The 26267-nt window shown below is 49.1% G+C and overlaps 1 protein-coding gene across 1 annotated transcript in view; it reads left to right on the forward strand.

Annotated features, from left to right (window-relative positions):
• Window positions 1–3599: 3599 nt before the first annotated feature.
• DNAJC16 (DnaJ heat shock protein family (Hsp40) member C16) overlaps window positions 3600–26267 on the forward strand; it is a 31519-nt gene continuing 8851 nt past the window's right edge. Inside the window, exons 1-8 of the mRNA XM_040987949.1 lie at window positions 3600–3681; window positions 5718–5901; window positions 9098–9164; window positions 11053–11389; window positions 19146–19330; window positions 23531–23635; window positions 24505–24663; window positions 25341–25471. Of these exons, the coding sequence (XP_040843883.1) occupies window positions 5735–5901; window positions 9098–9164; window positions 11053–11389; window positions 19146–19330; window positions 23531–23635; window positions 24505–24663; window positions 25341–25471 (1151 nt within the window). The 5' untranslated portion in view covers window positions 3600–3681; window positions 5718–5734. The remainder of the gene's footprint in view (window positions 3682–5717; window positions 5902–9097; window positions 9165–11052; window positions 11390–19145; window positions 19331–23530; window positions 23636–24504; window positions 24664–25340; window positions 25472–26267) is intronic.

Here is a 26267-nt window from a genome sequence, read left to right on the forward strand (position 1 = left end):
AGTTGAATAATTTGTTCTGCCTTCCCTCCCCTGCTATGGGACCAGATGTCCCCTGCAGGCTCCAATGGACTGCCATATCCTGCATGCTCATCTAGGTATGCTGTCCACTAAGATGCTGTCCATCTAAGCCACCGAGGAGACCCAGTTCTGGCACATGCACTCTACAGTCAGACCACAGATCCTGTGATTCTCGCCATGGTTGGAGTTCTGAGCCAGTGGTTCAGTTGGGGGGGGTCTCCCCAAAGAAACCTGATCTGAAGTGATCCCAGACCTGACTCGTGTGTGTGCTTGCCAGTGTGGGGTCTGGCTCAGTCCTTCATCCACATCAACCTACGCACACACTGGTAGTTGCAATTGCCAGATCAGTTCTGTGTCCAGCCCTGTGTGTTACGTAAACCAACGGATGAGATGGCCCAGCCAAACCCTGCCCCCCACACACTTAGCCCTAATGCACACCGGCAGGAGCTGCAGCTTAATCGGAGCGACCTGGGGGCAGGTCTGCCCCCAGCCCTGGTTCTCATGCTCACCAGTGGGAGTTGCAGCCCATTAGAGAGATGCCACAGTTTCCTTACTGGGCCCACTCCCAGATCTTGCACTTTCCAGGTAGTTCTGCAATCTAACAGGACTTGCCCCCAGTCCCAGCACTCACCAGCTGATGCTGTTGCAAAGCCCAACCAGGCTGCTCTTACTCTGATTCATTCATGCAGAGTGGATACAGGCACTTACTCCAAACTGGCTTTTCCCCAGCCGAGTTCACATGCAGGCCAACACGGTTGTAGCCCTGCCAGCCTGGTCTGCTTCCAGCCCCAGCTCTTATGCTCACCAGCAGGAGTAGTGGCCCAGCAAGGGAGCCCCACAGCTCCCATATGGGTTCTCACATGTGCTGGTGGATATTAAAGCCCAGTCTAGCATGGCCCACCTCACTTCAGCATTTTGCTGGCAGGTGCTGTAACCTGGCCCAATCTGATCTGCCTGCAGTTCCAGCCCAGGCTGGTGGATGCTACAGCCTATCCCAGCCCAGTCAGCCCCTAAATCCTGGCCCTAGGCAGGTTCCCAGATCCAGTCCTCTGGCACAGTGCAGGTCTGGGACCTTACCTCTCTACTCACCTGGGACATCAGCACATGTGCAAGACCCCAGGTATAACACATGGGCACAGCCCATGGCACAGCATGCTAACCTGGGGCCTTTCCCACTCCCCTCCCCACTCACCCTCAGAACTGAAATATGTGGGACATCTCAGATCATGCTTAAGCCACACACACCCCCCACACAAATCCGTAGATCTGAGAGCCCATGGAAGAGAGCAAAGCTGCAAGCATCTCCAGCCTCAGCTCCACAGAGGCCTAAATGAATAAAACTTAAAAAAATAAAAAGTGGGCTGGGCCCAACATGGTAGCCTAAGGTTTTTTTTTTTTTAAAAGATTTATTTTTATTATTTTTTCATTGGAAAGGCGGATATACAGAGAGGAGAGACAGAGAGGAAGATCTTCCGTCCAATGATTCACTCCCCAAGTGAGCGCAACGGCCGATACTATGCCGATCCGAAGCCAGGAGCCTCTTCCAGGTCTCCCACGCGGGTGCAGGTTCCCAAGGCTTTGGGCCGTCCTCGACTGCTTTCCCAGGCCACAGGCAGGGAGCTGGAAGGGAAGCGGGGCTGCCGGGATTAGAACCGGCTCCCATATGGGATCCCGGGCGTGCAAGGCGAGGACCTTTAACCACTTGCGCCACCGCGCCGGGCCCGGTAGCCTAAGGTTTACAACCTCGCATTGTACGCACCAGGATCCCTTATGGACACCACTTCCCATCCAGCTCCCTGCCTGTGACCTGGGAAAGCAAAGCTTTGGGGCATCCTCTACTGCTTTCCCAGGCCACAAGCATGGAGCTGGACAGGAAGTGGAGCAGCCAGGATACAAACTGTTGCCCTCATGGGATCCCAGTTGCTTGCAATCTGAGGATTTAGCCTTTATACCAGGCCCTCAAAAAAATTTTTTTTAAATAAATCTTTAAAGAAAAAAAAAAAAACAGGCAAAGAAGATGCCTTATCATGGTGGCTTGGCCTGACCTGAGTGGGGATTTGGCTATAGATTCTAGATTTCTCAGATGACAGAACTTTGTTTTGAGGGGCTGGGCTCTGCTTGCTCATAGGGCCCTGGTGCAGTTTAGCCCTGAGCAACGGCCTCATGTTTGTTCTGTTCAACAAATGGAATCACTTGAGCTACAAAACCACAGTTCCATTCACTCATTTATTCCACAAATAGGAAGGGACTTCAGAAAGCCCAGGGAAAATGCATACTATAGGGAAAAAAAAACCTCTACCTGGAATCTTTTTAAAAAAATGTTTTTTTGAGGGCCTGGCATGATGGCTCAATGGCTAAATCCTTGCCTTGCAAGCACCGGGATCCCATATGGGCACCAGTGTCCCAGCTATTCCACTTCCTTTCCAGCTCCCTGCTTGTGGCCTGGGAAAGCAGAGGGGAATGGTTCAAAGCCTTGGGATTCTGCATCGGGCACAGGAGACCCGGAAGAAGCTCCTGGCTCCTGGCTTCGGATTGGATCAGCGCTGGTCATGGCAACCACTTGGGGGAGTGAATCAACTTCGGATGGAAGATCTGTCTGTTTTTCTTTCGGTAAATCTGTCTTTCCAGCAAAATAAATAAATCTTTAAAAACAAAACAGAAAAAAATCACTACGCCTTAAGTCTTTTAGAAACTATATTTGTATAAGTGGGTGTGTCTTTAAATTTCATTTTCCAGCCAGACATTGAGAGTGTAGAAAGGAGTGTGAGACAAACCTCCCCCACTCTCCATGGAAGCTTCCGTCCCAGTGGGAAGATGAGGACAGTAGTATAAACACGGGACATGTTTATATTAATGCAAAGGCCGACAACGTCAAACAGGAAGAGGTAGCTTTGCTAGATCTCCAACGAACCCACCTACTGCTTCAAAGTTCACCTTGCTCACCTGCGCACCCCTCCCCTCCCTTCGCTTTCCACCATCCCCTCCACTTCTTATCCTGAGCCTGGGTGTGTGTGGAGGGGCTGACCCCCTGGAATGCCCGGGAAAGTGGATCACAGTCTTGGATTTGCGGCTTGAGCAAAGCCCCTTCCCCTCCCTGGAACTCAGTATAACGGAGGGGTTGAACTAGAAAGGATCCCTGGGGTTCCTTCCAACTCTGACGCTCCAGGATTCTATGAATAGGGTTAAAGAGAACAGGGACCAGCCATTGCGTCCCCATCCTAGCAACTGTTGCTAGCCGAGGGCCATCTCCTAGTAGGAGTGGAAACCCCTCCCTGCATCTAGGAGGTCTTGATGGCATCCCGTCATGCAGAGCGACTTTGCCTCGCTAGCATGCACGCTTTGGCCTCTTTGGTCACGATGGACTCTTTGGATCCAGCCAAAGTGCGCTCCTCGTTCCTATAGCAACCGCGCCAGGTCCACGCGCTGACGGCGGGTGGCAAGGGTCAAAACACATTCGCGAAGCAGCCTGTCTGGACTAGTTTGTTCCGCGCCCTCTGTGCGCGGGGCCTTTAAGCATCACGTGACTTCTCTGTGGCTCATCCCCGCCTCTTTTCCCCTCCCTCCCCAGGCCCGGGCGAGCACCGGTGTGGACGGCAAGCTCCCGGCCCGGCGGACTAAGTGGAGCGCCCAGGCTGCCGCCCGTGGGGCCGGTGCCCTTTCCCGGTAACTCCTTCCCGGCGTGACGCGCGGATCTGAGAACACGGCGGGGGCCGGGCAGGCACGAGGGTCTTCCGTTCGTCCCTCCTGGGCCCGGCGCGGGGGGGACCGGGAGCTGACGGGGGCCCGGCCCGGAGCTCTTGGGGGGCGGCGCGGGAGTGGGGTGCGACCAGCCACGGGAGCTCAGGGTGAGGCCCAGACCTGGAGCGTGTCTTGGAGAGCCACCTGCCTGGCCCTGGGGGTGCTGCCCCCGGGGCGGGTGAGCCTACCTGTTGGGCAGGTTCTTTCTGGCCCTGAGGCAGGTGAGGTGGAATCGGGACCGCGAACGAGCTCTGTGGCCTCGGCCACCCGGAGGGACTGTCTGGGTTGAGCTAGTGCTACTGCGAGGTGACTCTCCAACACACGGGCACTGCCCCCACGTGTTACCCCGCTCGGGCTTACAGTAGATTTCAGACGCTTGGCCAAGGTCGTGGGTCCCAGGCTATTCTGAGCCCCAAACCCCTGTGCTGATGAGCCAGCGGCTGTGTCACCCTCACTCTTTGGGAGTTAACAGGGGAGAGGCACTTGCAGGCTTGGTCGTGGGATGAGCTCTCCGTGAGGATTCCCAGGTACTGTTGCCCAGGTCCACCGCTGCTACTCTTTCACCCCCTATGAAGTGAAGGTATCAGATTCAACAGCCTTGACACCTTATTAATGTACAAGAAGTCAGGATGAAAACGGCCCCATGCAATAGGAAAAAGTTATATTCTTAAGAGTGCCTATGGCTACTCTGCCAGCACCGCCTTTTTTCATGAACCGGCTGGGATCATTTCCAAAGTCCACTGCACTTCCCAGAGGGAGAGCTTAATTAAAAAAAAAAATATTTATTTATTAGAAATGGCAGAGAATTCTATCTGCTGGTTCACCTGCAAATGGCTACAACTGCCAGAGCTGGGCTGATCCAAAACCAGGAGCTTCTTTAGGGTCCCTCACATGGATGCAGGGGCCCAAGCACTTGGGTCCTTGTCTGTGCTTTCCTAGGCCATTAGTGGGGAACTGGATTAGAAGCTACGGTGCTGACCCCTAAAAATTTAAAAAGCTCTATGTTTTGAGTAACATAGAAATATCTTCCATTCCCTGATTCACTCCCCAAATGGCTGCAGCAGCCAGGAGCTTCTTTGGAGTGTCCCACAAGAGTGACAGGAGCCCCACGAGCTCGCACCATTGTCTGCTGCCTTTGCTGGGCCCCCTGGATGGAAACAGGGAAGCCCAGATTCTAGTGTGAGCTGCTGGCATCACAGCAGGGGCTTAACCCACCGGATCACCATGCCAGTCCCTTCACACTTAGTGAGATTATACCTGTCCTTTAGTCTTTTTCATTAATTTCTCCTTTATATGGAAAACTAAATTTTCTCTTGCCACTTCTCATCTGATGCTTCTATGTGCTAACCATTAAAAAGCATACTAAGGGCGTGGTAAGAAAGAACAGAATGGAAGCCTACAACTGGCAGAGTTACATTACTGTCATTCCAAACCCCAGAATGCCACCACCGCCTCAGTTTGTACCTTAGCACATGGTAAATCATGTCACCATCTCATGAGTTTATTTAACATATACTCAGAGGAAGTATTCCTAAACAGTTTAAACTGAACTGTTATCGTCAGAATTGATGCAATTGCACATTTGTGATGTAGTTGTCCTGATTATCCTATATGTGTATGTTTATACACTCATTGATGATTTCTTCATCTGATACCCATTTTCGGTCGTTTTTTTCAAGCTTTCCTATTCCAGGGAATCTAGAGTTGCTGTTCGTTGGCAGCGCTCATCCTCTCGTCTGTAGTGATTCTTACTGACAGCGTTCAGACGTGCAAGCCAGGTGGTCGATTTTCAAAGAGATGGTCAGACTGCGTTGATACCTTGCCCCTCGACCCCCGGCCCGCACAGACCCTTTGGTTTGTTTTGTGTCCCGTCTCTACAGTGTGTCTCACACCTTTATCTAAAGCAGCAGCACTCCCCGGGTTTCCGCCGTTGAGACTTACTGCCTCTTCCATCATTTCAGCTCTGGAGAGGAAGAGAATGGAAGTGAAAAAGTTGAGCATTTCCTGGCAGTTCTTGATAGTTCTGGTTCTGTTCCTGCACATTCTGTCTGCGTTGGATTTTGACCCATACAGAGTCCTAGGGGTCAGCCGGACAGCCAGTCAGGCTGACATTAAAAAGGCTTATAAGAAGCTCGCCCGGGAATGGTAGGTGAAACCGAGACGTAAAAGTGTATGTAAGCTAAGCAGTTGCAGCAGGAGAATGCAACGTCCAGTACAGTTCGCTTTGATTTGTCTATTTCTGTGTTCTGATATTCTATGTGGAAAGCTAATGTTCACGCTGCAGAACTCGTCATAAGATCCAAGAAACCCTTGTAGGAACGCCGTGGCCTAAAGAACCGCCTTGGGTACTGTTGAACGTTAACACCAAGCAAGAACAAATCTTTAAACAGTGTCATCACCAACAGATACACTACCTTTCCCAAGAGAGGTTTTTCATAAAAGAACTTCTTATGAGTGTAATGGCTAAACAGAACTTTGTGCAATCATATTTTCCATGTTGTTGTTTCCTGAGCTTAAAAAAAAAAAAAGTTGTAACAGGAACTGTTTGCCATCCACTTCATAAGAATATTCAGGAGTTGCATACATTATATTTTAGAGTTTTCCTAGAAAAATCGTGCTCTAGTTGCAGTTATCAGGATAGCATTTATCAAGCTGGCAGACAAATCCAGAAGTTATCTTGGACAGCCATCGTTAGTCCTGCCCCCACGGCCATGCCAGGGTGTTGGATCCTATAGCTGGGGGAGTCGCAGAGAGGGACATGGCAGGACAGAGTCGATGCCAGGATAGCTGAACTAACCTTGAGCAGTAAAGAGCTTTTGGGACCAGCAGCCACCACTGAGCATCTCCTGGGTGCCAGCCTGCAGGTTCCATGCCTTTTAATCTCATTGAAATTTTCAGATTAACCTAGGAAGAAGATGGGGAGTGGGGACATCGCTATCCCCATTTTACAGATGGGAGTGTCATGATTCAGTTTGGTAAATTGACATGACCTCTAGGTTGCGTAGTTTAATCTTCTGCACCAGTAGTTTGTTAGTTCTTTTTTGTTCGTTTGTTTTTAAATCACTTTATACCCATCTGGACTTAGCTAAGGGTGAGTGAGTTAGCGTGTGAGTGGGGAAGTCGGCCAAAAGCAAAGGGAAGCCGCCACCCACAGACTCAGGAAGTCACCCAGAGGCAAAGGGAAGCCACCACCCGCAGACGCTTCACAGACCATATGTGGCGCTGACACCCCAGCCTTCAGTGCACACAGTTCGCAGGAAAGGTGGAAGGCAGTTTAAGGTAGGCTATTCTGAATGTGTCTTTTAGGCCAGTCGTATATCCTGACATCTCCAAAACTAGATGCTAAAAAAGACAGTCTTTAATTAGACCAGGTTTCTGTCCAGGGACTCTTGACACCAAAATTACTTTCAGGAATATTTCGAAACCCTTGCCTCTTTATGTTGAACACAAGGAGCCTCAATCTGCAGCGGCCTTGTGGACAGAGTGCAGCCTTGGACCATGTGTAGAGAATGGATGTGAGGGCTGCGTGGTGTAGCACCTGCCACAGGGCCCGACGTCGTCTGTCTTCCAGAACTGACGGGTGTGAGGATGTTCATTGAAAGAGTCCTGTGCTTCTCTGCCCTAGTTGGAGTCTCCAGGAGTAGCTTGTCACTGTAGGCTGTGAGTGTGATCCAGGGCACGTCTGAAATTTTACCTTCAATTCCTGCTATTCTCTGCTGGTTTTACCTAACACAGTGTTTTAATGATTGGAATAATTTTATTTGCTTCCCAATGGTTTCCTTTGGTTTCACATATGGTGAAAATTATATTGTTTCCTGTTTGGCTTTTTTCAGCTTGAGCCCATAACCTGGGCTAGTGGTTAATTGGGGAATTACAGGTTACTGGTTTGACTAAATGTTTCCTTGCCTGCCCAGGAATTTTCCCTCACTTGTTGAAACCATTTGAAATGTCTTTTTTTTTTTTCCCCCTCTGGAATCCAATCTTTTTCCTCCCAATAATCAAGTTCTCAGGTATGCTGCATTTGTCATGCTCAGGGGGGAGCAAAATATACAGCTTCCACGCCTAAAAGATTGACATAACATGGTCCATTCAACCTGCCAGTAACTTTAATGTGTCTAGTTCTTTGCTGTGTTACTTTTTCTGTCTTCATTTTTATTCATTGAGAAGTTAACTAGACAGCCCATTAGTACCAAATACAATATTGCCTTTGACATTTGTAGATTGTGTATCCTATTACAATTCATGGAATAAAGTCATATTCACTGAAAATGTCATGCGGTGGTACTTCCCCAGGGTTGACGTACCCTGCAGTCAGTGTTGCATCCTCATGGTGGCTTCCCGCCCCCAGGAACAGGCTCCTCAGCCACTGGCCGATGTCTCGGGGTCCTCTCTGCTCCCAATCCTCCCACTGCAGCAGCTGGGTTTCTAACTCCACTGCCCTTCCCATAAGCCCCTTCCTGCCCTTCCCCGCGGGGCTCTTGATGTTAAATCTTTTCTTTGTATGATTCCATCGTATTTTTAGCCACTTAACCATTAATTAGCCAAGTTTGGTTGGTTGGCTTGCTTTAAGTCATCCAGAAACAGGTTGCTTTGGAACCACCATACTGTTTCCTTAAGTCGTGCTGTTTTCATTACCCCCAGCTGAAATTAGCATAAAAGCAAAAGGTTACTGTATGGTTGAAGTCAGCAAGATGGAAACAGTGTCAGCTGTATAGAATTGCAAGTGTTGAAGATTTGGTTCCAGTATTAGTTGTTGAAATAACTTGCATGAACTGTAGACTTTTTTTTTCCCACACGTTAAATATGTGGCCTGGAATTCACTACCCACTTACAGGTCAGGGGTAGTCATCAGTAGGATGAGATAATCAGAGTTGTTACTAAAAACTAAAATTTGGAAGTCACCAGCAGGACGTTGTTTGAAACGTGGTCGTTACTGAACAGATTCACAGTAGATCCTAGAAGGCGCTGCATAAGTCTGAGTGTGTCGCCCACATTGTCATTCTTGTCAATCAGATGCTGCCATCCTGGGTCATCTGCTGACACCCTCTGCCCCCTTAGAGTCGGTGGTGGGAGGCGGAGCAGTATCAGGACAAGCATGGGGGAAGCGGCAGTGTGATCTGGCGCTTGCAGAGTGGGCCCAGCTGCAGTGCTCTGGGGAGACATCGCCCGAGTGTTAGTCACACAAAGCAGCTGCTTGCTTCTGCCATGGAGCTTAGGAAGTCCCCCATCCAGAATGGCCCTCGCTTTGCCTCTGTTGTAGTGAACTGTGTGTACCAGGATGTGAAATGACAGCGTGCAAGCAGGGCAACCCGCGCTCACAGGCTGCCGGTTTGTGTTGCAGGCATCCTGACAAAAACAAGGATCCTGGGGCAGAAGACAAGTTCATTCAGATCAGCAAGGCTTATGAGGTATCCCGCCAGACTCTGATTTATTCCTTAGCTCTTACAAAGTGTGCCTTGCATGCTCAAAAACCCAGCTGTTGTTGTCGTCGTTGTGAAGATGTGTTTAAAGGGCCAGCATTGTGTTGGAGCAGGTAAAGCCGTGATGTGAGATGCCAGCATCACATACGGATGCAGGTTCAGGTCCCCGTTGCTCCACTTGGGATCCAGGTTCCTGTGATAGCCTGGGAAAAGCAGCAGAGGATGGCCCAGGTACTTTGTTAACCTGACTAAGATCCTGGCTCTTGTTTTGGCCTGGCCTGGTCCGGGCCATTGTGGCCATCTGGGGAGTGAACTAACAGATGGATAATACTCTTTCTGCCTCTCCCTCTTTCTCTGTAATTCTGCCTTTCAAATAAATCTTTGAAAAAGTTTTAATTTATTTGAAGAGAGGGAAATAAAACTTCCATCTGCTTATTAACTTTCTGCAAATGGCCACAACAGCCAGGAGCCCAGCAACCTGGAAGTAGGAGCTCCATCCTGGTCTCCCGTGTGGGAGGCTGGGACCCAAGTGCCTGGGCCATCATCCGTTGTCTTTCCAGGTGTGTTAACAGACACCTGGATCAGAAGCAAAGCAGTCGGGACTCTAGCGTTCTGCCCTATGGGTTGCCAGCGTGGCAAGTAGTAGTTTAACCCATTATGCCACGAAGCCAAGGTGATCAGCTCTGTGGTTTTTTTTTTAAGATTTTTATTTTATTTTTTTTTTTATTGCAAAGTCAGATATACAGAGAGGAAGAGAGACAGAAAGAAAGATATTTCGTCCATTGATTCACTCCCCAAGTGACCACAGTGGCCAGAGCTTAGCCAATCCAAAACCAGGAGCCAGGAGCTTCTTCTGGGTCTCCCATGCGAGTGCAGGGTCTCAAGACTTTTGTGCTATCCTCAACTGTTTTTCCAGACTACAAGCAGAGAGCTGGATGGGAAGTGGAATAGCTGGGACATGAACCTGTGCCCATATGGGATCCCAGTGCATTCAAGGCGATGACTTTAGTTGCTAGGCTACCATGCTAGGCCCCCATGGTATCCTTTTGAAAGAACATGCTTGGCCCTGGTACAATGGCTCAATGGCTAAATCCTCACCTTGCAAGTGCCAGGATGCCAGATAGGCGCTGGTTCGTGTCCCAGCTGCTCTACTTCCTATCCATCTTCCTACTTGTGGGCTGGGAAGGCAGAGGAGGACAGCCCAGAGTCCTTGGGACCCTGCACCTGCATGGGAGACCTGGAAAAATCTCTTGGCTCCTGGCTTCAGATTGGCTCAGCTCTGGCCGTTGTGACCATTTGGGGAGTGAGCCAGCGGATAGTAGATCTTTCTGTCTATCCTTTTCTCTGTGAACTTTATCTGTTTTCCAATAAAGATAAACAAATAAATAAATCTTTTAGAAAAAAAGATGAAAAAAGAAAGGACATGTTCCCGAGGCCCTTGATGCAGACCCAAGATGGTACTAGAGCACGTATTTGTCCACAGCAAATATGTTGAAACATGTGCCTGAGCAACAGTACAGTTCTGGAAAATACTTTTTTTTTTCTTCAAGATTTATTGATTTATTTGGAAAGCAAAGTTAGAGAGACCAAAAGAAAGATTTTTTTTTTTCATCTACTGGTTCACTCCCTGAATGGCCACAATGGTTGGAGCTGGGCCTGTCTGAAACCAGGAGCCAGGATGTTCTTCCCAGTCTTCCATGTGGGCGCAGGGATCCAAGCACTTGGTCCATTCTCTACTGCTGTCCCAGGCACGTTATCAGGAAGCTGGATGGGAAATAGAGCAGCCGGGACTCGAACCAGCAGCTCCCCTCTTCCCAGCCCAGGAGACTTAGAGTGCTTGTGTTGTTGTTTAGATGATTCTTTCTGTCCTTTACAGATCCTTTCCAATGAAGAGAAGAGGGCACATTACGATCACTATGGAGACGCTGGGGAGAGCCAAGGCTACAGCGGGAAGCAGCAGCGGGAATACCGCTTCCGGCATTTCCACGACAACTTTTATTTTGATGACTCGTTTTTCCACTTCCCTTTTAATTCCGAGCGGCGGGACTCCGTCGATGAGAAGTATTTGCTGCACTTTTCCCATTACGTGAATGAAGTCGTCCCAGACAGCTTCAAGAAGCCCTACCTCATTAAGATTACCTCCGACTGGTGCTTCAGCTGCATCCACATTGAGCCCGTGTGGAAGGAAGCAGTGCAGGAACTGGAAGCGTTGGGTAAGACAGTTTTCTTCTGTGTGGGTTGTCATCTCCTTGGGCAAAAGAGACTTTTCTAGCTCCTGACCTGCATGGGATGCTGAGGGAAAGGAGCGGCCAAGTTCGTGGTCATTGGTACTCACCAGGAACATGTTTTCAATAAGGGGAAAATATTGAAGTCACGTTTCATTTTGCATTTCAATAAAAACAAATCTTTTTATGAAAGGCCAGGGTGGAGGGTGTAGATTCAGGCATGGAAGCCGAGGTTTGAGCAGAGCAATGGAGAGGCGGAGTTCTGCCATCTGCTGGCTCGCTCCCCAAGTCCCCAACACAGCTGGGCACGGGCCAGACCAAGGACTTCATCTGAGTCAATCAAGTGAGTGAGAGGGACCCAAGGGCTTGAGCCATCATCTGCCACTACCCAAGGTGTGCATTAGCAGGGAGCTGGATGGCGGGCAGAGGCAGGGCTCTAACAGGTGCGTCTCCGGAGAGTGAGAGCATCCTCAAAGCAGTGGCTTCACTCACTGTGCGCAATGCCTGCTTCTTCCACAGACTTTTTTGTTGTTGTTGTTAAGATTTATTTTATTTTCATTGGAAAGTCAGATATATTGAAAGAGGAGGAGAGACAGAGAGGAATATCTTCCATCTGCTGATTCACTCCCCAAGTGGCCACAACAGCCAGAGCTGAGCCAATCCGAAGCCAGGAGCTACAAATTTCTTCCAGGTCTCTCATCAGGTGCAGGGTCCTAAGGCTTTTGGGGCCGTCCTCGACTGTTTTCCCAGGCTGCAGGCAGAGAGCTAGATGAGTAGTGGGGCTGCCAGTAAACTAACTGGCACCCATATGGGATCCCAACGCATGCAAGGTGAGGACTGTAGCCACGAGGCTACTGCGCTGGGCCTGCCACAGACTTTTTGAAGTCCCTGATAGTCTAACATGTAGTTGCGGTTCCGGCTAAATAATGTAACCGTCAACCATCAGCTTTAATGCCATTGCGGCTTGCAGATAACACTTAAGGAATTTATGATTTCACTCTCTGTTAGCGTGCTGGGGCTGTCGTCATAAAATACTGCAAACAGAGTAGCTTAATAACCCCAAATCTATTTTCTCCGAGTTTTGGAGCCTAGAAGTCCTAGTTCAAGATGCTTGGCAGGTGTTGTTTCTGCAGGAGCCTCTCCTTGCTTCACTGTGGCCGCATGATCAGCTCCCCGTGTGTGCCTGAGTCTGGTGTTTGTCTCCTTTCCTCCGCTGGGCACACCAGTCAGACTGGATTAGGACTCGCCCTCCGACCCCATTTTAACTTCATTCTTTAAAAGAACCTGTCTTACCTTAACGCTCTCCTGGAACAAAATGCCACACACTAGGTGGCGTAAGCATTAAGGTTGATTTTCTGAGTTCTGAAAACTGGAAGTTGTGGCTCAGGGTGCCAGCATGATTAGGCCTTGCTGGCTCGCAGGTGGCCAGCATGCCATGGCGTCTCATGTCTTATGCCTCATCCTGTGTGCTGCTGATCCCATCATGTGGGTGTCAGCTTCGTGGCCTTGTTACGTTCAGAGGCCCTGTTTTGAGGACCATTACTTTGGGGGTTTGGGTTTCAGCATGTGTATTTGCGGTAATGTAGATTTTAATAGCCGCGGGGTGCCGCTGTCCATCAGATTGCCCTTCTCTTCGTCTGTGTTTGCCAGTTAGTATCAGGAAAAGTCTAGTGACCCAGGGAGAATATTTAGGAGCTGCTAAAAATGGAAATTACTGAATTAAATATATGTGTGTGTGTTTTAGGCATTGTTAGGCCTGATTTTGAGTAACTACAGCAGAGTAGGGGTTGGCATTATGGCACAGCAGGTTAAGCCGCTGCTCGGGATGCCCGCATCCCGTGGTGGAATGCCCAGCCCAGGTTCCGGCCACTCCTGCTTTCTCATGCAGCTTCCTGTGAATGTGCCTGGGAGGTGCTGGATGATAGCCTAAATACCTGGGTTCCTGCCACACTTGTGGGAGACCCAGATGGAAGATCTCTATCTTTCCGTGTTACTCTGTCTTTTAATAAAATAAATAAATATTTTTTTAAAAAGGCTGAGGTGAGAGGGTGGCTAGCTGGTTCAGGCATGGGAGCTGAGGTTTGTCTGTAGAGAGCTTACTGCTAGAAGCCATTGGCTTTTATTTATTTTAAAGATTATTTATTTATTGGAAAGGCAGATGTACAGAGAGGAGGAGAGACAGAGAGGAAGATCTTCCATCCGATGATTCACTCCCCAAGTGGCTGCAACGGCCGGTGTTGCACCGATCTGAAGCCAGGAGCCAGGAACTTCTTGCTGGGTCTCCCACATGTGGGTGCAGAGTCCCAAAGCTTTGGGCTGTCCTCGACTACTTTCCCAGGCCACAGGCAGGGAGCTGGATGGGAAGTGGAGCTGCCGGGACCAGAACCAACGCCCATATGGGATCCTGGCACATTCCAGGCGAGGACCTCAAACATTACGCTCTCGTGCCTGGCCTGGCTCTTTTACTCTTAAAGAAAACTTGAGCCTGTTTAGAAACACCCAGAGCCTCAGGTGTTGAGACGCTTTTCCGAGACTGACTGAACTGTCCTTAGGAGGTGAGTGTCGTGCTTAGCACAGTGTCTGCATGTGGTGGCCGTCTGTGTATACTGAGTGCAGGAGACGTTTCCATGAGATAGGAACCAGGGAATCGAGTCGCTCCTCAGCACAAGGCCTGTGCCGCGGTAGGCGCTGACCGACAACTGCTGAGCGCACGAGCTTAGAAGCAGCAAGACGTGGACACCGCACCGCGGCCAGACTGAGGCACTAGCTCAGGCCGATCAGGGCTGAAGGATCTCGTGCAACACAGCAGGCAAACGGGCATAGCACGGCGGTCCCCATCCTCGGCTTTGGGGTCAGATAGACCCGTGGTCACGTCCAGGCTCACTAATGTCCTCTCCTGTCGTCGTGTCCTCTGGGCAGACTGCCTACCCCATCTCTGCGACCCTGTGCATCTCTGCGACAGGGGTGATGCTGTCAGGCCAGATGTGTCGTTAGGCAGGCTGAGTAAGGAGATCCATGCTCAGTTAAGCCCGGAGTCAGTGAGCCCTAGGGAATGTCTGACTGCACTTCAAGTCTACAGGTCAATGACTTTGGTTTGTTTTCTTTTTGACACGTAGTTATGCATATTTATAGGGTACAATGTGATTTTTTATACGTGAATACAATGTGTCATCATCACATCAGAGTGATTACTGTATCTGTCACCTCAGACATTGATTTCTTTGTGATGAGAACATTTAAAATCCTCTCTTGCAGCTACATTGAATTGTACTCTGAATTCCCGCCCACTGGAGTCACCCCACTATGCTGCAGAGCCCTAGCTCTGCTCTTCCTATCTAACTGGGATGTTGTGCCTGTGAACCAACCTGTCTCTGACCCCTCTTCCCGCGTACCCTGTCCATCCTGGGCACCGCTGTGATACAAGCTCCCACTTGGAAGTGAGAACATACAGTGTCTGTCGTTCCGTGCCTAGCTCGTTTCACCGGAGAGCGCATCCTACAGACCCATCCGCATTGCTGCAAAATGACAGGATTCTGTTCTTTTTCCATGTGTCTGTCCAGCAGGATTTCTTAACCCATGCACCTGCTGATAGACACTTAGGTGCACTGTGTATGTTGCTATTGGGAGTGACCCTGTAGGAATAAAGTCGTGCTACACAGGCCACTTTCCCTCAAGGACTGCTCAGGCACGGCGTGGCTGGGTCACACGGCAGCTGGTGCTCCTAGCTGTCTGGGGAACCTCCATGCCTCTGTGTCATGACCTCCCCCGTTTGTATTCACTCCCTTTCTCTGTGTCTTTGATGGAATGGGTCATCTCTCTGTCATCTTAACAGGCATTCTGTCTGACAGGCTGGCTTTGATTTGCAGTTCCTGGTGATTAGTGAACTTGATGGAGCATTTTTCCTATATTTACGGCCACTTCTCTGTCTATCTTTGAGATGTCTTTGGTCAGTTTTTTTGCCCATTTTCTAATCAGAATATTTGTTCTGCGGTTGTTGAACTGTTTGAGTTCCTTGCCTGCAGTGATGAAGAGTGAGTATCTTTTGTTACAGATGCAAGTCTTTGCTCCCAGCCGCAGCTTGTCCCCTCCCCTCGCTGGATTGTGTCCTTTGCTCTGAGGAAACTTCAGTTTCATTTACTCCCATTTGTCTGTTTTACTTTTGTTCCCCTTAATCCAAAACATTGTAACCTAGACTAAATATCTTTAAGCTGTCTTCTAATAGTTTCATAATTTCTGGCCTCACATTTAATTTTTTTTAAAGGTTTATTTATTTTTAATGAAAAGGCAGATTTAGAGAGAGAAGGAAAGACAGAAAGTTCTTCTACCCACTGGTTCACTCCCTAAATGGGTATAACCCATCTGAAGTGCTTCAAGTACTGGCATCCATAAGGGCACTGGTTCGTGTCCAGTCTGCTCCACTACCGGTCCAGCTCCTTGCTTATGGCGTGGGAAGGCAGTAAAGGATGGCCCAAGTGCTCGGCACCCTGTAGCCACATGGGGGCCCAGACAAAAGCTCCTAGCTCCTGGCTCTGGGCTTCAGATTGACTCAGCTCCAGCAGTTAAGGCCATGGGGAGTGAACTAGCAGAAGGGAGATCTTTTCCTCTCTCTATCTCTTTCTCTCTGCTAATCTGCCTTTCAAATAAATCTTTTTTTTCAACTTATTTATTTTATGATACAGTTCCATAGGCTCAGGGATTTCCCTTCCCTTGCTTCCTAATCCCCCTCCCCTCACTACTTTCCCCTGTATTATTGCAGTAGTAAAGTTCTCTAAAAGCAGTTCCAAGTCCATCATACTGCCATGTAAGTGTATCCCGACATTACAGATACAGACAATGGCAGAACGCCCTGCATCCTTTCAAATAAATCTTTTTTTTAAAAGGTCTATTATTATTATTATTATTATTTATTGGAAATGCGGATATACAGAGAGGAGAGACAGAGAGGAAGATCTTCCATCCGATGATTCACTCCCCAAGTGAGCGCAACAGCCCTATGCTATGCTGATCCGAAGCCAGGATCCTCCTCCGGGTCTCCCCCGCAGGTGCAGGGTCCCAAAGCCCCGGGCCGTCCTTGACTGCTTTCCCAGGCCACAGGCAGGGAGCTGGAAGGGAAGCGGAGCTGCCGGGATAGAACCGGCGCCCATATGGGATCCCGGGCGTGCAAGGCGAGGACCTTAACCACTGCGCCACTGCGCTGGTCCCAAATAAATCTTTTTTAAAAACTGTTGGAGGACTGGGGGACTACCAGTTAGGAGACCAAGGGGTGACATTAGAGGGACGAAGAGAGTCAAGGAGAATTCCTGACCTTGGTGTAGCACTGTGGGCTGTGTGAGGGTGAGAGAGGAGGAAGCAGAGAGAGTAGGCCAGGAGTCAGGGTTTCTGACACACAGGTAATAAGGAATAGAGGGGTGATCCCCTCAGAGACACGCTTTGGAAGGCTGGCTGCTTCAGCTGACTGGAATGGCTCAAATGAGAGGAGAGGCCATGAGGTTACCAGCCCTGATAGAAGAGGAACCGTTGGCCTCAGGCGGGACTAAGGGAAGAGAGAGGAGGACAGGTGCATATTGTTTCAGGGCGAGCGAGCCAGAACTGGGAGCTCCTGCCTCCTGGACCCACTTGAATGTGGGGAAAAACAGGTCATTGAATGGGGAGCAGTTAGCTACCATAAGGGAGAAGTGGTTTAAAATAATGGTGAGAATTTGGACATTCAGTGTGAAACACTGTAGATGTGTTAGTATAATAGCTGTGTAGTTAACCAATATCCTAAATTCCCTTAAGAGTAACAGCAGCCGGGCCCAGCAGCGTGGCCTAGCAGCTAAAGTCCTCACCTTGAATGCACCAGGATCCCATATGGGCGCTGGTTCTGATCCCGGCAGCCCCGCTTCCCATCCAGCTCCCTGCCTGTGGCCTGGGAAAGCAGTTGAGGATGGCCCAAAGCTTTGGGGATTCCTGGCTGCAGATCGGCACAGCACCAGCCATTGCAGTCACTTGGGGAGTGAATCATTGGACGGAAGATCTTCCTCTCTCTTTGTAATGAAAATAAGTAAATCTTTAAAAAAAAAAAAAAAAAAAAAGAGTAACAGCAGCCCTGGGAAGCGGCACCATTGCCATCCGTCTTCCCCAAATGGTAGCTCAGTGTTAGTACTTTGTCCAGGGTCACAGTTGGCATTCTGCAGTCCTGGGATGCATAGCAGAAGCCTGGCTCTGCAGTGGGTCTGTGGCTCTGCGAGTACCACCCAACCTTCCAGTGTCCTTATGTCACTGAAGACGCTTTTCAATTGTTGTGCTGTACAGTTCCAGCAACTCAGAATGGCTGGCGTGGAGGAAGCCGGGAGGAGCATCTGGGGGAACTAGTACTGACCTCCGTTTGGTCCATTCCCGCTCCCCAGACCCTCAGGAGGACCAGCTGTGACTAACAGTGTCCAATGATTCTGGTTTCTTTTCCTCTTGGGAACATTCAGGTTAGCTGAAGATTCTTGATGCTCGGGTTCTGCTTGGTGACACAGATGAGATCAAAACAGGACTTAGGACTGGGGTGGCTCAATGCATTAAGCTGCTGCTTTGCAGGCCCACAGCCCAGGTACTCCACTTCTAATGCAGCTTCCTGCTAGTGTTCCTGGAAAGTAATGCAAGATGGCCCAAGGATTTAGGTCCCTGTCACCCGCACAGGAGATCCTGATGGAGTTCAATGGGTGGGGGCCTTCTCTCACTATCTATAAGTGTGTCTATGGCCTTTCCCTGCCCAGTTGACATAACACCGCATTTGCATACTTCTATTTTTATTTATTTTTTAAAAGATTTATTTATTTTTATTGGAAAGTCAGATATACAGAGAGGAGGAGAGACAGAGAGGAAGATCTTCCATCCAATGATTCACTCCCCAAGTGAGCACAACAGCCGGTGCTGTGCCAATCCAAAGCCAGGAGCCTGGAACCTCCTCTGGATCTCCCACACAGGTGCAGGGTCCCAAGGCTTTGGGCCGTCCTCGACTGCTTTCCCAGGCCACAGGCAGGGAGCTGGATGGGAAGTGGGGCTACCGGGATTAGAACCGTTTTTTTGTTTTCTCCCAAAGATTGATTGATTTATTCCAAAGGCAGAGTTTGAGAGAGTGACAGATCTTGCATCTGCTAGTTCAATCCCCAAGTGGCCTACACAGCCAGGCTTGAGCCGTGCCAAAGGCAGGAGCTTCATCCAGGTCTCCTTCGTAGGTGGGAGGGGCCCAAGCACTTGGGCTGCTTTCCCAGGCACATTAACAGGAAGCAGGAGCAGCCAGGACACAACCTGGTGCCCCTGTGGCATCCTAGCATATTGTAGGCAGCAGCTTAAACCAGTGCACCACAACACCAGCTCCAGGATATAGGATCGAATTAAGAGCTTTCTAACGTGTTAAGTCATTGTGCCAGACATAGACATAGTCTCAAGGATGAAGGCCGTCTTCGTTCAGCTGTGGCTGAGTTCTTGGCCCCGCAGCTGCCTGTTCCCTCGTGCGTGGGAGTGCTTGCAGACAGCGTTCTCTTTCTCTGGAAGTGTTTCCTTCTAACCTAGTCCCGACACCCGAAGCAGAGTCCTGACTCTTCTTTGGTATCACCAGACTGAAGCACTCCAGAATCCCGGCAGTGAGGCTCCACAGGCTCCTTGGAGAGGATCCTTCTCCTGCGACGTTGTGGCTTAGACCTGACAGCTCCCACGCCAAGGTGCTGTGGGAGCATAAAAAGGCCTCATGTCCCCCTTCTGTGCTTTTCAGGTGTGGGAATCGGCGTGGTGCACGCTGGGTACGAGAGACGCTTGGCCCATCACCTCGGGGCTCACAGCACACCCTCCATCCTGGGAATCATAAACGGGAAAGTGTCTTTCTTCCACAACGCCGTGATCCGGGAAAACCTGCGACAGTTTGTGGAAAGTCTTCTTCCCGGAAACTTAGTAGAGAAAGTGAGTACCTGTCTGGGCGGGCAGGGCTGAGGAGCGCGTGCAGGAGCTGCCTGGGACTGACTGCCCAGAACCTGGGGTAGGGGCCTCTTAGCCCTGCCTCTCCCCAGAAGCAAGGCAGGCCGTGTGTTCAACCACTCAATCCAGATGGTTTAAGTGAAGTCTGTGCAAGACTGAGATTAAAATGGATGAAGTGCATAGAGACTGAAAAAATCCATTTCCGGTAACCAGCTGGTCGATTTTACCTCGTCTTCAGAACCTGAACCTAACGTGACAGTGACCACTGTCTGATCACCATGAGATTACATGGCAGGTGGAAGGATTTCCTTCTTGGTCATAAACTTGTTTTATTTGTGTTATAATATTCAAATTAAATTACTTTTTCCTTTTTGCTTTTAAGATTTATTTATTTTTATTGGAAAGGCAGATCAGATTTACAGAGAGAAAGAGATACAGAGAAAGATCTTCCATTCGCTGGTTCACTCCCCAAGTGGACACAACGGCTGGAGCTGAGCTGGTCCAAATCCAGGAGTCAGGAAATTCTTCTGGGGGTCCCACATGGGTGCAGGTCCTAAGGCTTTGGGCCATCCTCTGCTGCTTTCCCAGGCTACAAGCAGGGAGCTGAATGGGAAGTGGAGCAGCCAAGACACGAACAGGCACCTGTATGGGATCCTGAAACTCTCAAGGTGAGAATTTAGCCATTTGGCCATTAGGCCAGGCCTTCAAGTTAAATCACATTTGGTTATATAGTTAATCATCAGGGACCAGTGTTAGGCACAGTAGGTTAATCTACTGTTTGTGACTCAGGCACCTCCACATCAGAGTATCCACTTGAGTCCAAGCTGCTCCACTTCCAATAGCATTCCCTACTAATGCACCTGGGAAGGCTGCAGAACATGACCCAGGTATGGGGGCCCTTGCTACAGTTATGGGAAATCAAGATGGGATTCCTGCCTCCTGTTGCTGGGTGCTGGCTGCTGCTCCTGGCTGCTGGCTCCTGCTCCTGGCTGCTGGCTGCTGGCTCCTGCTCCTGATTGCTGGCTCCTGGCTCCAACCTTGGACAGAGTTGGCTGCTGTAGCCAACTGGGCAATGAACCAACAGGTGGAGGATCTTTTGTTTCCCTCTGCCTCTCTCTATCTTTTCTTTCAAATAAAAAAGTTTTTTTTTTTTTTAAATAAGCCTTAATAGCTATATCCTATATCTGTAGAAAACAGCCACCATAAAATCAAATATTTTTTGAATTTTAAAAATGTATAAAGGGGACCAGCATTGTAGCATATCAAACAAAGCCACTGCCTGCAATTCCAGCATTCCATGAGTGCTGGTTCAAGACGCAGCTGCTCCACTTCTAGTCCAGCTGCCTGATGGCACCTGGGAAAGCAGCTAGGATGGCTCAAGTGCTTGGGGACCTGCACCCACGTGGGAGACCTGCAGGAAGCTCCAGGCTCCTGGCTTCTGCCTGGCACAGTGCCAGCCATTGCTGCCGTTTGGTGAGTGAACCAGCAGATGAAAGATCTCTCTCTCTATGTCTCTATAATTCTGCCTTTCAAATAAATAAAAAGTAAATCTTTTTTTAACAAGGAAGCTTTTAATGACATAACACTGTAAATATTTAGCTCACAAAATGTTGAGCTAAATGAGCTACATGCATTAAAATTCCTGGCTTTTTATGTATACACCCCTAATTTTTTTTTCTCATTAACTTTGGTTAGGGATCAAAATGACTGGAAAATGTGTCCTTATTTTGCGTTAAATCTCATTGTTTTAACAAAACCAATAAAAGTGAACATGTAAAACTTCCCATCATATTTCTATATTCATGATTCATAGGCTGTCCTGCCAGAATCAGATCTACAGAAGAAACATGTGGATACTTCAGAAAGTGTGCAGGGAAGTAGACATGTTCATCATGGAACAAAAAAGTTTGGTGTCCTTGCATATGTCTTGAAAAAGTTCATAGGAAATGTATGTTACAGGGCCCGGTGCAATGGCTGATTTGGCCTATCCTCCCCCTGCAAGCGCTGGGATCCCACATAGGTGCCGGTTTGTGTTCTGGTTGCTCCAGTTGCCATCCAGCTCTCTGCTTGCGTTCTGGGAAAGCAGAGGGAGGACGACCAGAAACCTTGCTATCCTGAATCTATCCAGAAGAATCTCCTGGCTCCTGGCTTCAGATCAGCTCAGCTCTGGCCTCTGCAGCCCTTTGGGGAGTGAGCCAGCTGACGGATGATCTTTCTTTCTCTGTCTTTCCTTCTCTTTGTAAATCTGCCTATCCAATAAAAGTAAATAAATCTCTTTTTAATAAATAAATCTTTAAAGGAAAAAAAATGTGTATTACGAAAACACTATAAATGGATCTCAACTAATTTTGAGGCCAAATCAACTTATTTGAAGGGCCTCTTCAAATTTTAAAATATTACACTTAAAAGGTAAGAGTGTTCTAGGCTTCTGATATGACAAGGTAGTTCTGATCATTCCTCAAACAGGTACAAAGTAGCTGTTCTATGCTGAGCACAGATAACTTGAGTTTAAGGACATTTTTCCAGGGCCCAGTCCTCTCTCTCTGAGGGATCCGCATCTCAAATAAAAATAAGTGAAATCTTTACCAAAGAAAAAAACAAGCAACCCCCCCAAAAAACAAAACAAAACAAAACAAAACAAAACAAAACAAAACACTTTTCTAGCAGCTTCCAGGCTAGGGCGTAGTTTTCTCTGTCTCGTATGTGGGCCCATCGTGGGGAGTAGGGGAAGGCACTCTGTGCTGCGTCCCTGCTGAGCACAGGCAGGGACCGGAGGCCTGGGACACCTGCCTTGGGGAAGCAACCTTGGTGAGCCACAGAGGGGGAGCCAAGAGTTCACAGGAATCTCCCCGTGGGCCTTGGTGCCGCCACGCTCCTTTAACCAGCTTAGAGCTTGACCTGAAGGTGATGGGACTCTGAGGAGCTTGGAGCAGAGGAAGGAAGCGATCAGATCTGGGTTTTCTATAGATTTTTCTGGATGCAGTATGGAAAAGCTAAGCTTTTGAACTCTGAGAAATTTCTGCCAGATGTTTCATTTATACATGTTCTTAGTTTGTTTTCTCCACAGGGCTTTATTATTATTATTATTATTATTATTATTATTAAAGATTTATTTATTTATTTTGGAAAGGCAAAGAGACAGAGAGGAAGATCTCCTGCCCAATGATTCACTCCCCAAGTGACTGCTACAGCTGGCGCTGAGCCGATCAGGAACCAGGAGCCAGGAACCCCCTCAGGGTCCCCCACGCAGGTGCAGGGTCCCGAGGCTTTGGGCCATCCACTACTGCTTTTCCAGACCTCAGGCAGGGAGCTGGATGGGAAGTGGGACTGCCAGGATTAGAACCGGCGATTATGTGGTATCCCCGTGCGTGCAAGGCAAGAACTTGAGCCACTGGGCTACCACACCTGGCCCTCCAAAGGACTTTTTAAAGGTATAAACAGGAAAAGTAGCAATTCAGATACGATACAAGCAATAATGGAATACATAGAGGGGAGGAGCCCTCTATTACTTCAGCTATTTCAACAGGACAGGAGTTGTGTCATCTTCTGCAGGTCACCAGGTTGAAATGTACAGGCTGATTAAGCAGAAGCCAGCTTCCGTAGCTCAGCTTTGAGAGGATGGGCAGGTCATTCCGCACGGGACTGTGATTTCAGTCATAAGAGTTGAAACAAACTCAGCTACAGACTCGATGTCTCTGTCCCTCAAATAATCAAATGAAAACAGTCTTTTTTTTTTTTTAAAGATTTATTTTTATTATTTTTTTATTGGAAAGGCGGATATACAGAGAGGAGAGACAGAGAGGAAGATCTTCCGTCCGATGATTCACTCCCCAAGTGAGCGCAACGGCCAATGCTATGCGGATCCGAAGCCAGGAGCCTCTTCCGGGTCTCCCACGTGGGTGCAGGTTCCCAAAGCTTTGGGCTGTCCTCGACTGCTTTCCCAGGCCACAGGCAGGGAGCTGGAAGGGAAGCGGGGCTGCTGGGATTAGAACCGGCGCCCATATGGGATCCCGGGCGTGCAAGGCGAGGACCTTAACCACTGCGCCACTGCGCTGGGCCCGAAAACAGTCTTTTAAAAAGCAACTTTTAAAACGCATTTAGTTGGTTGGTTTGTGTTCTGATTGGAATGTAATTACTAAGAATTAAATACCACAGTCAAAGCTAACATGCTGTTTTCACTTTAAGGTCACAAACAAAAATTACGTCCGGTTCCTCTCGGGCTGGCAGCAGGAGAATAAACCTCACGTCCTCCTGTTTGACCAGGTGCCTGCCGCGCCGCTGCCGTACAAGGTACGTGGCCTCTGTTTCCGTGGGAGTGATCTGTGCTTCAGAGCTGTGACCTGTTCTGTTTGTACATGCAGGCTGAGGATCTCTATTCTAAAACATCCAAGTTCTGACACGCCACAAAATGGGAAACTGTCGGAGCACCGACTTAACACCACCAGTGGAAAATCCCACACGAGACAGCTCTGACAGCCAAATCCCAGGCACATGGAAAATGCTACAGTCCCATCCCCCAACTTCTTACGCATAAGCAAATGTTCCCACATCTGGAACGCTTCATTCCTGAGCGTTTTGTCTTAGAGGTGCTCGGCCTGTGAGAGCGAGGCACAGACACTCCTCGGCCACCTCCCAGGGAGCCCTCAGTGACCCCAAGATCTGTGCCAGTGCTTGCCACATCTGGGATGCCACATCACAGGCCGAGATAGAGGGGCTTAGAGTGGCCCCATAACCCATCCACTTCCCAGCTACAGCGTGGCAAGCATGCAGTTGGCCGCGAAGCCTGACTCTTGCTGGGGCCAGCATACCTTCCCCGTCACTGTGACATGAGATGGGAAAGGCCATCCAGCAGAACTGGGGTGGAGTAATTCCCCAAGCATGCCGTGCATCCCATCCGGCACAGAACTGAACTAAATGGACATTTTGCTTTGTGTAAAAAAAAAAATTAGAATGGGTTGTGTTTACCTCTATTGATGGTGTTTTTGCGCTTGGAGCACGGTAAGACTCCAAGAAGGACACCGAGACCTGGCGGGGCGCCGGCTGAGCTGGCATCCGCCCCCCAGCCCCACACCTGTGGGTGTGAACGAACCCTGCCTGATGTGTGAGTTCCGGACTGTGCTCTCCTTCTGACTCTGGCCTCCTCTGTCGCGCCCTAACAGCTGATCGCTTTTGCACACAAGGACTACGTATCATTCGGATACGTATGTGTGGCCGTGAGAGGGGCCGAAGAGATGACGCGGCAGTACAACATCAACGTCTTCGCCCCCACCATGCTGATCTTTAAAGAGCACATCCAGCAGCCTGCCGACGTCATCCAGGTAAGCGCACGTCGGGGCTGGCTCTAGCTCGGCGGTCCCTTCTATGTGCAACAGGTAAGTGCACGTCCCTGTGTTTGCTTTTATACCTACTAACATTGTTACTTTGGGTTTATTTGAAAGATTTATTTTTAGTGTTAATGGAAAGGCAGATTTGCAGAGGAGAGACAGAAAGATCTTCTGTCTGCTAGTTCACTCCCCAAGTGATCACAACAGCTGGAGCCGAGCCAATCCAGAGCCAGGAGCGTCTTCCGGGTCTCCTGTGTGGGTGTGGGGTCCCAAGGCTGTGTACCATCCTCTGGCTTTCCAGGCCTTGAGCAGGGAGCTGGATGAGAAGTAGAGCACCCAGGACATGACCTGGTACCCATATGGGATGCTAGCACACGCAAGGCGAGGATTCAGCCACTGGACCATCGTTCCACGCTCTGATTTTATTTTTAATTGCACACTTTTCTGCCATTCCTGAATGGAAGTACATTGGCCTGAAATTCAGGATAATATTTCGGATCTCAGTGTGTGATTATTTTGAGCCCTACCCTGTTGAAGTTAGATTAAACAGGGTATTACTTGGTTACGTTGCTTTGGCCAGGGTCTGCCGCATTTTTATGACACATATAGGGGAAGACCATTTACCATGAAAAAACTGAAGTGAAAAGCAGCTGCCCCTGGTTTTTCCACAGGCCCGGGGTTTGAAGAAGCACGTCATCGATGACTTCATCACCCAGAACAAGTACCTGCTGGCAGCGCGGCTCACCAGCCAGAAGTTGTTCCATGAGCTGTGCCCTGTGAAGCGATCCCACCGACAGAGGAAGTAAGGATGCAAGGCGTTGGCTTCCCCTCACAGGAGAGCTGCCCAGCTGCCCTGTGGTGGAATCCGCTCTCTGTGGATTCCAGCCACACCATAGTGGGCTGTGTTAACCCAGGCCGTCCGGGGAACATGCCAGCCAGGGCTCAGGCTCAGAGAACCCTAACTGGGACCACTGACAGGGAGACCTAAAGGATAGGCGGGCTGTAGCTAGGGGTAGAGCACCTGTCCCTGCTAGAATATTCCACACGGGGTGGCTCTGGGAAATCTTGGAGAGGAGCCAGGAGGAAAGTGCAGCGATCTGAGAAAACGTTCCAGTGAACAGGTAATTACCAGCCAGGCCAAGACACGTGTATTCTAGAAAGTGTGTGAAGTCTGATGACAGTGCCTTAGGAAGTCTGGAAAGACAGGGAAAAGAGCGTACCTTTTTCAGATAAATGAATCAGTGGCTTTAAAATTGGTACTGTTCCATCTGTGAAAGATCTGGTTACAGAAAATATAAATATTATATCTAATTATTATCTAAATAGTAGGTAATATTGATATGATTCTTATGTATTATAATATTTTATTATTATATGTTATAATGTAAGATCATCATATAAATATTAGCTATCTAAAGTTTTATTTAGAAGGCAGAAATAGAGAAGGGGAAAGAGAAGAGAGAGAAAGAAATCTCCCATCTGTTGGCTCATTTCCCAAATGGTTTCAATGGCTGGAATTGAGCCAGTCCAAAGACAAGAGCTTCTTCTGAGTCTCCCACATAGGTGCAGAGGCCCAAGGAATTGAGCCATTCTCCACT

The sequence above is a fragment of the Ochotona curzoniae genome, unplaced genomic scaffold (genome assembly GCF_017591425.1).
Source record: "Ochotona curzoniae isolate NIBS_2020 unplaced genomic scaffold, NIBS_Ocur_1.0 contig_4792, whole genome shotgun sequence".
Taxonomy (NCBI): Eukaryota; Metazoa; Chordata; class Mammalia; order Lagomorpha; family Ochotonidae; genus Ochotona; species Ochotona curzoniae.